Source organism: Leptonotus elevatus, chromosome 3, assembly GCF_054856555.1.
Source record: "Leptonotus elevatus isolate MCC_2025b chromosome 3, RoL_Lele_1.0, whole genome shotgun sequence".
NCBI lineage: Eukaryota > Metazoa > Chordata > Actinopteri > Syngnathiformes > Syngnathidae > Leptonotus > Leptonotus elevatus.
The window spans coordinates 18,847,385-18,860,730 of NC_141241.1; the positions used below are offsets into that span (position 1 = coordinate 18,847,385).

General features: G+C 39.4%; 2 protein-coding genes across 2 annotated transcripts in view; one reads left to right on the forward strand and one right to left on the reverse strand.

The window, feature by feature from the left end:
• fbn1 (fibrillin 1) overlaps window positions 1–7,534 on the forward strand; it is a 64,023-nt gene extending 56,489 nt beyond the window's left edge. The window contains exons 59-66 of the mRNA XM_086070883.1: window positions 27–152; window positions 375–497; window positions 2,410–2,526; window positions 4,168–4,296; window positions 4,386–4,505; window positions 5,771–6,002; window positions 6,083–6,266; window positions 7,012–7,534. Coding sequence (XP_085927009.1) covers window positions 27–152; window positions 375–497; window positions 2,410–2,526; window positions 4,168–4,296; window positions 4,386–4,505; window positions 5,771–6,002; window positions 6,083–6,266; window positions 7,012–7,398 — 1,418 coding nt within the window. The 3' untranslated portion in view covers window positions 7,399–7,534. The remainder of the gene's footprint in view (window positions 1–26; window positions 153–374; window positions 498–2,409; window positions 2,527–4,167; window positions 4,297–4,385; window positions 4,506–5,770; window positions 6,003–6,082; window positions 6,267–7,011) is intronic.
• Window positions 7,535–9,316: 1,782 nt separating this feature from the next.
• Window positions 9,317–11,768, reverse strand: dut (deoxyuridine triphosphatase). The gene is made up of 7 exons (XM_086071836.1): window positions 11,651–11,768; window positions 10,900–11,050; window positions 10,597–10,688; window positions 10,428–10,472; window positions 10,205–10,279; window positions 9,546–9,616; window positions 9,317–9,456 (listed from the first exon to the last, which is right to left on the reverse strand). The coding sequence occupies exons 1-7, from the start codon at window positions 11,748–11,750 to the stop codon at window positions 9,400–9,402; spliced, it is 591 nt and encodes a 196-aa protein (XP_085927962.1). The 5' UTR covers window positions 11,751–11,768; the 3' UTR covers window positions 9,317–9,399.
• Window positions 11,769–13,346: the final 1,578 nt, after the last annotated feature.

Sequence of the window (13,346 nt, forward strand, 5' to 3'; positions counted from 1 at the left end):
TTATTAACATGAATGCTTCTATCCAGATATCGACGAGTGTCGCGTGATGGGGAACTTGTGCAAACACGGCGAGTGTGTCAACAGTTTAGGCTCATACAACTGCATCTGCAAGCCCGGCTACACCACAGACATCACTGGCACTCACTGTGTGGGTAAGAAAACCATTCACATCCATCTCTTGTCATTTTATGGACTTGTTTCCTTGTTCCCATTCCTGCTACCTTGTAAAGGGCCAAAACCGCACGGGTAGACTGCCCACACACGCACATGATGACAAATATAGTCTTAGTCTGTTGATCTCATCTTCTGCTCTCATGGAATACTGTAGTTGTCTAAAAGATCAAGCCATGTCTCACTGTCATGTGTCGTTTCAGATGTGGATGAGTGCGTACAGGCGCCAAAGCCTTGTAACTTCATTTGTAAGAACACAGAGGGGGGATATCTTTGTTCCTGCCCCCGTGGATACATCCTACAGGAAGATGGAAAGAGCTGCAGAGGTGACACACTCGCACTCAGCAAAAGAACCTTCAATAGTCAAGAACTAAATTCTCATTATTGTTCATAGCTTCTCTTATCTCCAGTAAAACTTCAGTTCCTCGACCTCTTGTGCAGTGGCGGTTTTTGGTATGCTCAATATGTACGGCCACACAAGGAGTGAAATGTTTTTCTATTGGCATCATGACATTTAAATCATTGGCATGTATATGGAGATATTTACGCCTTCTTATAGCTCTTCAATTTTATTGTTTAAAGAGCTTCGTATTTTAGGGGAGGAGCTAATGTTAGCTCGTACTAGGCAGAAAGTGTTTTTTTCTTTTTCTTTTTAAAGGATGTAAATCCGATTAATTAGTTCAGCTTAAAGGTGTTCCTCAAGGATCTACCTTGGGTCCACTCCTTTTATTCTATTTTTATCAATGATCTTCCATGTATTTTTTCAAACTGTTTTGTTCAATTATTTGCTGATGATATGATGCTATTATATATACGTCAAAGCCTCCTTCGTGACAAATTCAAGAATCGTTACAACATGACTTGGCTTTTTGAAAATAGATTGCTACTTAACTAAACTAAAACATGTGTAATGCTATTTGGTGTAAGACAAAAACTTATTTCTGGCGTAAATTATTTGTTTTTGACATATAATGATGTAGCTCTTCAAAACGTTGACAAATGTAAATATTTGGGTGTTTGGGATTGACTCAACACTAACTTTCAAATTTCACATTGAACATTTTTTGAACAAGGTTCATTTTGGTTTAGCTGTTTTGTTTCGTTTGAGGCATTGTTTTACATTTAATGGCAGAAAAAAACTGATAGTTCAACTTATTTTTCCCATTATTGATTATGCTGATATTGTCTATCAGACTGCAGCAAAAAACGTTTTACAGCCTCCTAATGGGATTTATATTAAACTATGTACGTTTATTTTAGATTGTTCTCATTGTATAATTTATGATAATTTGGGGTGGCTTTCTTTAGATCACAGACAGCAATTTCATTGGTTTCAGTTCCTTTTTAAATGTATTCATTTTAATTGTCCTTATTGTTTCATAGTCCATCTGTCGCTAAAGGAATAGGCAAGAAAGATCTATTTGGAATAGTCTACCTGTCATTTGTTGTCTTCTCTCCATATTTAAAAAAATATCTTGTTTCATTATTTAAAAACACGTGAGGCTAAGCTAACTTTAGCAGGAGCTGCTAGTAACCTGAGAGGAACAGCTGAAGTTGATCCAAGAGTTGCCAATAAGTTACATACGCGTTACTTACCGCTACTATTAACTTACACGTAACGTGAACAAAGACATTTAATTTATGACCAAGCAAGCAGCGGCTTCCTCCATCTAGTTAGCAAGCTAGCTGTTAGCTTAGCTCTGTGCCCCGTAGGCGTAAAGTTAGCACAGGATGTTTTGGATTTGACACAAGTTAGTGAAGTGGATTTGAGAGGAGTCCCGATATAACACACGCTGAAAACTCAGCCCTCTGCTCGCGTCAATGTTTTCAATAATGTATTATCACGCTGTATTTTAATTTTTATTTTATTATGATGAAATAATTTGAACTTTGTTGTGTTGAGATTAAGGTTGTGTCTGTTAAATGTTATTATATTCTATTAGTTTTTTTTGTCTGGTGTGTCATTATAGATTGCCTTGTATTTTTCGTGTGGGACCCCCCCCCCCCACGTTTTATCCCACGTTTTATCCCACGTTAATCAAAATGTTCAACAAAGGACCGCCACTGCCCCTGTGTTTCTGCTGTCAGGTTCACTTGCAGTTCACGTGTAGTTCACTGACTGTAGATGGACTGGAATTTGAGTCAGACAAACGAGCAGCCCTCATACAGTAGTGCGTGCAATCACCTGACAATATACTTTTCACGACACTGATGTCACGTCTGCCGCTTCCTTTTCAGACTTGGATGAGTGCTCGACAAAACAGCACAACTGTCAATTCTTGTGTGTCAACACCATTGGCGGCTTCACCTGCAAGTGTCCTCCTGGCTTTACCCAGCATCACACCGCCTGCATCGGTAAATAAACACCAGCCCAACATGGATTGACTTACACATCTAAATATTTTTGTCCTCGGAAGTGCTCTTGTGTCTGTGTATACCTAATAGGAATGAGCCGGATAAACATGTTGAGTCCTGATGCGCTTGCGACTTCCTGTCTCCGGTATACACATGATGTGTTCTTTCCCACTGTCAGCTTTGTCATAGTCGTTCGTGAACTTATCTTATTGGACTATACTCATTTGTAGCGGTGCAGCCTAGCGAGTCTTTGTTATGGAACTCAGCAATAGCTTGTCCTGACAACCACAAGCTTTTTTTCCAGACCATAAGGCAGCTCCCATGACCTCACATCCATCCACAGGCAAGGAGCTCGCAGCTTCGAGTGTAGAATGGAATAGCCCCTGGCTGGCTTATGACACATTTGTAGTAGTGTGTTATTCATTTGTCGACAAAAATGTTGGACAAACTAGGAACCGGGAATAAAAAAAAAAAACACCTGTTACTCAACATAATGGGTGACATTAAGTGCTATAAATAGTTTCTCATAATTTAGTGCTAGTAGTTCTTCACAATCAAGATTTGCTAGCAAAACACAGTCAATGATTGGAGCACGCACATAATGTAAAGCTGATTATGGTCTGAAGTTTCCAGCCGCAAAATCAGAAGTACGGTTGACATCCAAATGTTGTGTCTGCCGCTACACAGAATTTACGTGCGTTGGTAGCAAAATCTCCCAAACACACTTGGAAACCTGTCTGATGGTCCGATGAAACCAAGGTTGAACTTTATGACCTTGTCACCTACAATAAAGCATGGGTTGTGCAATTCATTGAAATTCAATTACAATTTCAATGATTACACTCCACAATTACAAAATCAGCATAATCGTAACAAAAAGATTATTAATACAAATTTTTGTGTTGTTTAAATTCATACAATTAATTGTACCTTTATTAAATTTTAAAATAACAAATGTAATAATTTTTTTTTAAAATTTGACAACATAAATAAATAAATATATATTATTATAAATATATATTATTATAAATTGTGTTTGGTCCAAAAGGAACTTACATAATTATAGTGTTTCTATTTTTTTTATTGGTCTTAATAAGATTTGTAAATGCTTAAACATTTTCTTGTTTTGTACCCAAAAAAATAAACAATCGTTTGAATAATTGTTATTTCAATTATTGCCAAAATAATTGTGATTATTATTTTGTCCATAATCGAGCAGCCCTAGTGGTGGCAGCATCATGCGTTGGGGCTGTTTTTCTCCAGCTGCAACTGGGGTCTTTGCCAAGATGGAGGAATTATGAACAGTTCAAAGTCTTCCACAACAAAGCAAAAAATGTGCCAGGAAAAACGTACTAGATCATCTGAACTTTATATAAGGTTAATGTGAAACACTCTAAATGTTGGCAATTGTGTACCGACGATGAGATTGGTTCATTCGGAACACGGCCACATCCCAGTCATAAGAGGGTGTGCACACTTGTGCAACCACATTGTCCATGAGAAAAACAAATACAGCACCCAAGTGTACCTAACGCTGTGGCCAGTAAATGAATATCGATCAGCAGTCTTCTTCTCTATTCTATTAAGCCCTTTCATCCTATTCTGTGCTAATCGGAACCATTCCTCCTTTGTTTGTGTTAGACAACAACGAATGCTCAACAGACCCCAATCTTTGTGGCGCCAATGGTGCTTGCCAGAACTCTCCGGGGAGCTTCAGCTGCGACTGCCAGCGAGGATTCTCATTAGAACCCAATGGACAGAACTGTGAAGGTCTGAAAACAGCTGGCAAGCGCTGTCTCAGTATCAGCTGGTCAAATGCAAAACCTTGCATAATATTCTTGTGTTTTTGCGTCCCAAAGACACTGACGAGTGTGACGGCAACCACGGGTGTCAGCATGGCTGTCAGAACTTAGTGGGTTGGTACCGGTGTAGCTGTCCTCAAGGTTACCTGCAGCACTACCAGTGGAACCAGTGTGTGGGTAAGCAAAACATTGGTCTTGTGTTTTTCTTATCAATAGACAGTGAAGCCGACTCCATTACGGGGGTTTCATTCCAGACCATCTGCACTGACTTGGCATGTTTTTACAGCATTTACGGCACTTTAACTCATTAACTCCCATTTTTACTGAAGCAACCCCTTTCACTCCCAGCTGTTTTACTGGATTTTGACTGATTTTGCAAGGCCCACAGAATATTGTGTTCTATTGCTATAAAAACATGGAACACACCAAAAGAAACATTAGAGTCTCTTCTTTCATCAGGAAAAAAAAGTATACTTCCATCTGTTTTTCTGTTTTGCAGCAATTAGCATTAGAATATAGCTAAGTTGAATCATTATTCACAAATCTGTTTAAAACTGGGGGGAACCGGCTTGTTGCAACATGGCCCTGGTTGATCTCTTATACTCTGCTGCCACCTGCTGGCCGTTCTTGCTTCATGCATTCTCTTCAGTTCAGAGGCTGCACCAAAGCCTTCTGTATGCGCTAGCACAGAAAAAAAACAGGAAAAAACTTATAAATTTGCTTTTGAGAGGAAGGTAATATTTAAAATAGAACATATTTATATGTTCTTGGGAGCAAACAAACATATTTAAAAACATTTTGAGAGAGAACAAGAGCAATGGATAACACAAAAATACGATACAAACCATGCAACAGTGCACCAATCCCTCTATGTTTACAGTAAACAAGTGTTTTTTCCAAACTAACAAAGTTATCATATCACAATATACGTCAATAATCATGCCCAAATATGTGCATGACAAAATTAACTAGCTGTTGCTTTATGATGGTGTTAAACGCGAGCGGATTGAGACATTCAATAATCCCGTCATAATCTCTCCAGCAAAAAATAGCCTGAGCTAGAAATACTTCCTGTTTTCACTCTCCCTATAATTTTTGTGTTAAATACTATGGTACGCCACCATCTGGTGGCCGATAATGGGATTACACCAAAAACAGCTAAATTGTTTTATAACTGGACCCCAAAAAAATTCTGTTAAATAGCAGGGCCGTGAACCCGAAACCCACGATGGGTTGGGGTTCACTGTACTTTCCTTCATGACTTCACACGCACATAAGGGTGGCAAAAGACGGACCTATTATTTGTTTACATGCATTTTAAGAAAGTCTGTCAAATAATCTGCACGTAATACTGACATTGGACTTTTTCCCACTATTGTTTGGGCCATTTAAGTGCACTGACCTTCTGCCTGTTTACTTCCTCTCAACTTCCCGTGACCCAGATGAGAACGAGTGTCAGAACAGTCAAATTTGCGGGGGAGCATCGTGCCACAACACTCTGGGGAGCTTCCGCTGCCTCTGCCCCACCGGCTTCAACTATGAACAGGTTTCCGGGGGCTGCTCAGACGTCAACGAGTGCTCCACCACACAGAACCCATGCAAGTTTGGATGCTCCAACACAGACGGCGGCTATCTCTGCGGTTGTCCCACTGGGTACTACAGAGCAGGACAAGGGTATGCTAAGAAGCGCAGAGATGAAGCCTGTTGCCTGTTGATGTGTACGGCAGCCTGATGGCTTTTTCTATTTGCTTCAGACACTGTGTCACAGGGTTGGCTTTTGGTGGCGGTGACCAAAGTGTTGCTCCGGGAGGGGAGGAGGATGACAATTCTCTGTCTCCTGAGGCCTGCTATGAGTGCAAGATCAACGGTTATCCCAAGAAAGGGCGCAAACGACGTAGCAGCAATTCAACACAGGGTGAACCTTTGGATGACACGCAGGTAATTACAGATCACGTCATTCAGCTGCTTTACGTTTTAGCAACGTGTAAGGTTGCAATCAAGGGAAGGAAGATGCTCTTTCCCTGAATACAGTGGTGCCGTGAGATATGTGAATAAATTGTTCTGTAACTGCGCTCATAACACATTTTTTGCTTTGTTGATTAATCTGTGTTGTTTTTTGTTGTTTTATGGTGCCATCAGGTACTCATTAGCCCCAAGGACAACATGAGTAGCCCACGGGTCGCTTTATTTAAAAAAAATAGCTCACCAGTAATGAGACACTGTGACTTACTAAAATTAATTAAGAGGGAAGAAGAATGTTAATATGTATTCATTTATTTAAACTTAACAAGGTAGAAATTTCTCTAGATTTTGTTAAAAAAAAAATTGTGTACAATAGAGAAAAAAAATGATGTTTTTATTTAACCAAATATTTTAAAACGTTCATTTTAGAGCTGTAATTTAATATTGTTACGGCAAAATTTTTTAAATAAAATGCTTATCATACCATCAGAAGCTAATATTGGCCCATGCATCTTTTTTTTAAGAGGATAAAGAATATATGGCTGTGAGTATTTGAATATTATATTGTCTGCCTGGCTGTGTTCAAATATCCATTGCTTTTGAAACTGTGACACTCAATGCTAAAGTTAGCATGTCGTTGGCGTTTTGTATTGGATGTTAGCATTAAGCTAAGCTTACATCCATCCATTTATCCTGACAAGGTTTACTTATTTCTTTGCAGATATCTGACAATGAGCTGATCAGCCTGGCCAGCATGGACATCGAGGACACCCTGCACCTCCACCTAAACATCAGTGAGCTGAGCAACCGCGACCGCATCCTGGAATTCACGCCGGCTTTGTCCGCCCTCACCGGCCACGTGCGCTACAGCATCGACTACGGGAACGAAGCGGGCTACTTCAAGATCAACCAGAGGGAGGGTGTGAGCTACATGCATCTGAACAAGAAGAATACCCTCGCCCCGGGGGCGTACGACCTTCAGATTAGCAGCATGCCCCTGTACAGGAAGGAGGAGCTGACTGAGCTGGAGGACCGCCATGATAAAGACTACCTCGCAGGGCAGCTGGGGGACATCCTGAAGATGAGGGTGCAGATCATCTTGCATTAACCTGCACAAGACTGTGGCGGGCACAGGTTGATGATCCACAAGAGGCGAAACATCTCCAACTCTGGATCAGTGTTGGGGGAGGGGAGGTCACCTCTGCTTTCCCTCAACAGGGAGATGGGCTTGCCACCAAAGAGACAAGGAGGAAGGGGGTGGGGTGGGGTGGGGTGGGGTGGGGGTGGGGGTGGGGGGTGCAGCATTTGTTTGCCAAAGATGATTCTACATATCATAGATACAATTTCTGGGGGGGGGGGGGGCTCAAGTCAAGTCAAATGAACACATTGCGTTTACAACTGAAGAAGTGCGTAAAACATGATTGAAAATGTGATTTGGAATTGTTGGTTTGCATGTTGTATGATGATATGCGGAATCGGTGCCACTTCGGAAGGCTAAAGGACAACCGGAAACTCTTATGGTTGTTGTTTTTTTTTTTACAACTGTTCCCAAGCGGACGAAAAGGATGTCCCATTAGTCTGACATGAATTCATTTCCTCCCCTCAGGTAAGTCTGACTGAACAAACCCGGACACAACACATGAATGCCTTCACAAAGATGTCGAATCGTGACGAGATCAGTGCGGAGAGGAAAAGAAGCCACTAAGGACTTTTGAGATGTAATCGTGTCTGGCTTGAACGACTCCTACTGCGTATTTAAACAAACAATGCTTGTCCACCTTTTTCTTTGGATCATTCATATTTACTGGTGCTAGCAACACAACCACATAGCTTCGGAAATGCACTGTACTACCGTACAAAAGTCGGATATCCCGTCAGCCACTCCCATTTCATGTCTGCTCTCTTCCCTAAGCTGACCGCTCTCTATATTTCATGTAAATTGTGTTTATACTGTAATCATCGATGCCACTTTTATTCTTTGATGCCTTTGCAAACTAGAGGAAGCCCCTGGAATACAGGGCTTTGTAACGGTGCTTATAATGACCAACTACTTCCTTTGTTAACTGTATACGTTCACATATCTGCACACAGACAAACACATACACAAACCTCTGACATTAATGATGGCAAACCTGGACCTTTGTGATCATGCACTGAGGCCTTCACGGCCACACAATTCTCTCACACGTACAATCAGTGCCGCATTACCACAGGCCAGCCTGACACCAGTCTGTGTTCTTGTTCACATCAGCGGGGGTTTAGATGAACATTCACAATAAAAACATTCTTTTGGTGTACATCTGATTGCTACTTGACCCTTCATCACATCCTATTTCCGTCCATCTATTTACTGTATTTCCAGGCAGTAGCAGTTTCTGGCATGAGTGATATGTGTTCCCACATAGAGTATCAAAAGTACTGTGAAAAAAAAATGCTATGTGAAATGGTTAATTATTGCATAAATGGGCGATTTGTTACTCATTGACGTTTGCATTGGGAATTGGCGCCCCCTTGCGGAGCTGCTATTTGTAAGAACAACGCATTGTGATGCATGTTACAGAGTGAACATATAACTCAGAGACTAAATTATTAACAATGAATCTTAGAGTACGGTAAACGGATTCCGATTTAGTTCAGTCAAAAAAACGGTCCCTAATTCACGGTATAAACAAAATGATAGCATAAGACATAAGTAGGTAAAAAAAAACAATTTCCGGGCTGTATGTAGATGTAGAACCAACAGCTTGAAAAATAAATATGTACTTGCAGTATTGCCTGCAGGGATGCAAGAAAGTCCAGCAACAACACCTGCTGTTGTGTCGGGTAGGGTGACAATGTATAATTAATTTGAAAGAAAATCTAAAGGGTCCAGTCCAAAACGTGTGTTTATGTGGGACATTTAAGCTTACACAGTTTTTCAGCAGCTTCATGTAAAACTTGTCTTACTCTGCCCCCATGTGGAGAAATGCAACATTGCTAAAATAAACAATACTGTACTTGCATAACATAAAACAGGAAAATCAGACTGACATAAAAAGATGACATTTATTTACAAGTTTGAAACAGAAATGTCTCAAATCAAACTTTAACACATTCAACATTCAAGGCTTTAGTTGCGTCCAGTTGAGCCGAACCCTCCTGCCCCACGCTCGGTGTCTTCTAGTGTCTGAAAAAGACATTTTATGTCATCGTCGTTAACATTAAAACTAGATGACAAACTTTTCATGCTTGCAGACGTGTACTTTGGCTAATTACCTCCTGTTCAACTAATTCTGGGTAGGCGATTCTCTCACACACCAGCTGAGCAACTCGATCACCTTTTTTAACTAGAAATTGGATGTACAAAAAAAAGTTAGAACATTGTGTAGACGTAGTCTATATAAAAAATAAAAAATAAAGATTTTAAAATCCTTGAACCTATATGCAGTTAAATACAAGAGACAGCATTCAGTGTTGAAATTGATTTTTTTTTTTTTGCCTTAAATATATTTCATTTAAAAAAATGATCAGGGCAGTTAGGTTAGGGAAAGCTTTAAAAAAATAATAAAAATAAATAAAAAAAGTTTGAAACATTCCATACGTGAATATGTTGAATGGAAATGGGTGAATGTCAATGAATCATTAGCAATTAAAGGAGAAGCCGTAAAAATAATACTAGTACGGATGAGGCTAAATTCACCAAATTATGAAGCATCTGTGTGAGCAAATCAATTTTCAAATCATTGCATTCCCTTTTTATTAATGTTTTACACATCTTATAGAACTGGGATTTTAGAAAAAGAAGAAGAAAGACAATAGCTTATTTAATGAATTGCATTTTTTAAATTCCAATCAAGTACAAATAATTTTATCCTGGTTAACTTCGATTTCTCTAGTATTATTGACACAAAAGACAGCCTAAGAGAGGATATTACCTTCAAATGTCTGCTTGCTGAAGTTAAATAGGACAACACCAACGTTCCCTCTGTAGTCCTCATCAACAACTCCAGCTAAGAATACACATGGGGTCAGGGTTATAAAAATCAACCCGATTAAGTCCATTGTAGCCCAATTAAACATATTTGTATAATATTATGGATGAAACACATGGCGTTTGTCGGTTGCATAGAAAATGGAGGAATGTGACATTCCACTCACCTCCAACGTCGATAAAGTGCTTTACTGCGAGTCCAGATCTTGGCGCTAAAAGAAAAATACAGCAAAGTTACTGCCTAACACCAGCCACTATCCATTTCTGCGCAAAAAGTACATTAGGTTGGGATTTATTTGATTTTTTTTTGTGCGCATGTGCGTAAAAAACACTCACCCACTCTGCCATAACAGCCATGTGGTACTGCTATCTGGATGTCAGTTTTCACTATGGCCTTGTCCATAGGGCCGATTGAATAATCATATGCACTGGAAAAAAAGAAAAACATTTTTAGTTTAATTTCACTCTATGTCAATATCCTTTCAGCTAATTGTAAAAATCCCCCCCGCACAAAAATGTCATTAAATTTGCGTCAGTTTCATTCAAACTTGCAAGGTGGACAAAATGAAAAATTTAATTAAAAATGCACTTGAATTATATGCATTATTTGAATTCATGAGTGGAAAAGATGTGCCCAACCTATAGAGGTCATAACCAGCAGCTTTCGTGGAGCCTCTGGTGGGTGTCGTGGCATGTTCCGAAAGTTTGGCGAAACGAAGAACGGCTCTCTCCTCGACAGCGTTGGTTTTGAATCTCTTTGATGGAGAAACTTCACAAGCATCTGCGACCTCTAGGACGGGCATGTTGGCAAAATTAAAAGCGATACAACTTGAAAAATAAGCAGCGACAAAAGCAAATTTTCTTCACTCGCGTGCGTCCGGAGTAAGGAAAAGACTGCAGTGCATGAACGTCTTTCCCGGCTCTTTGTACAAAAATCGCGGGCTTGAAGTTAGCCCCGCCTCCAAAACGGTTTTTCTTTACATTTGTTCGACTACTAAGCGAGTGAACGAATCAAAGCTGCTTGAGTTTTGAACGTTATTATGTTTAATATACACTCATATACATTTTTAATCGAAAATAAAAAGATGAACGCGGTTTTTTTCTAAAAAATATATATTTGGAATACACGTCACTATGACGTTTCGGTATTCACAAAAAAACGCCCCCTGGTCACCATCTCGCGAGAGTTTATCGTTATTTATCACTCCGACACAGCACAGTACAGATTGCATCTTAACGTTGCTTTCTTGTGCGACAGAACAATAAACCAGATGCATTGTTCTTGCTGCTGTCGTCTACGCGTTCTCCGTTCAGTTCACAATACAGAAACAACAGTCACCGAAATGCAAATGAGGCTAATGTCAAGTATCTAGCTTCATCTGGTGCTTGCCTTTGTTAAGATTGATCATCGGAGAGTGAAAACGCCTTCTTAAACGACTCGAACAGCACAGGTTTCTGAGAAAAGAGCGCGGACATAGTGGTAGTGTCATCGTGTGTGTGCTAACAAGAAGAGGGCTTACAGACGTGTAAACTTAGATGTCCCCTTCATCACTGAAGTACACGCCGACGTCGCCGACATATTGGAAGTGATCAGTGAAGACGCCTCAGCCTCATTCGTTCGCTGCTTGCAGGTTATAAAAAGTACTCACACTATATAAGCAGAAGTGTGGATATTTTTCTAAACACAAAAAAAAGATAATAATAATAATGGGCAGGAAGGAAGCCTGTTTCTACTGACAAACTTTCATCAAAGCAACAGACTGGTATGTCGTCACCCACATGCTATCCTTAGCTTTAATGTGGAAAGGCTATTACATATTTATGAAATAATAATAAATTAACATAATTTTGCTGCATTTTGTTATATCGATTGATCGATCATTGTAACTATGTAAACATATTTATTTCCCATAAACGGGCTTCCATAGTTTTGATTCATTTACTCAAGTAAAATTACAAAAACACATTCATAAAGAATGTGCTCAAGTACAAAAGTAACAAAGTTTGTTTAATTATTATTGTGAGTTAAATACTGTAGCCGTCAAGAACAATGAATCATAGTCGGGCCAAAACCTTTTACCTCTAAAATCATCACTTTTCAAGAAGACCCCCAAAAAACTGCACGTTTGCTCAACTATTAGCAAACCATTTTCAACACTTTAAATTGGTCAGTAATTCGTAAAATGACACCCACTAATATGGATTGACCAAAAGTATAGATTTTTGGAAAAATATTCAACTTGCCATAATTGCCAAATTGTGATTTATGAGGTTTTCGGCCAAATTATAGCGATTGGCTTAGGCTTTTACACTATCAAAACAATTCCTATTGACAATTCCGAACATCCATTTCTGATATTTCTGCAATGCGCCACAATGCAAATGCTTCCTTTACACAGTGAAAACAAATAGCATATTGTATTGTTTTTGCCTGTGACTAGCACACAAACCAGGCAGATTGTTATAGTAGCTTAAGGGCATTTCATCACAAATCAAATCAGAATGATCCAAGTCCAATGCTTTTCAAGGAGCAAAGAGCTTCCTTTCGACCACTTTGACTCGTTATGTAAGCTCAATTGTCAATTGGCTTTAGAAACATAACTTTGTGAATTGACTAACACATTATATTGGCTGGAAAAAATACACCTTAGCCTACTTGTAACTGTTTTTTTCTTTTTTTCTTTCTTTTTTTCTTTCTTTTTTTTTCGATTACACAGAGAATATTTGCATTACCTTGTTGTCTTTTGTTTATTCCAGTTACTTAAGTTAGTTTACAGGTAGATCTGCCACATCTAAAATGGCGGACTTGCTGACGTATCGCAGTGACGAGCCAACCAGTCCAAGAACGCTCTAGGTATACATTTCTATAGCAGAGGCAAACACCTGCATGTTGTTTACGCCTGTCAGTCAATCGTTTTTACTTCCTGTTGTAGCTTAACCCAACGTTATTAGGCCTGTATATTTTTTAATTATTGGAACGCTGTTGATAATTTAAGTGTAAACGGTATTAATTGTTGCAGCTAAATGGGAATACGTAAATTGTTTTACCGATCCTGTGTTTGTGTTGAGGCCCAAAGTAGTGTTTG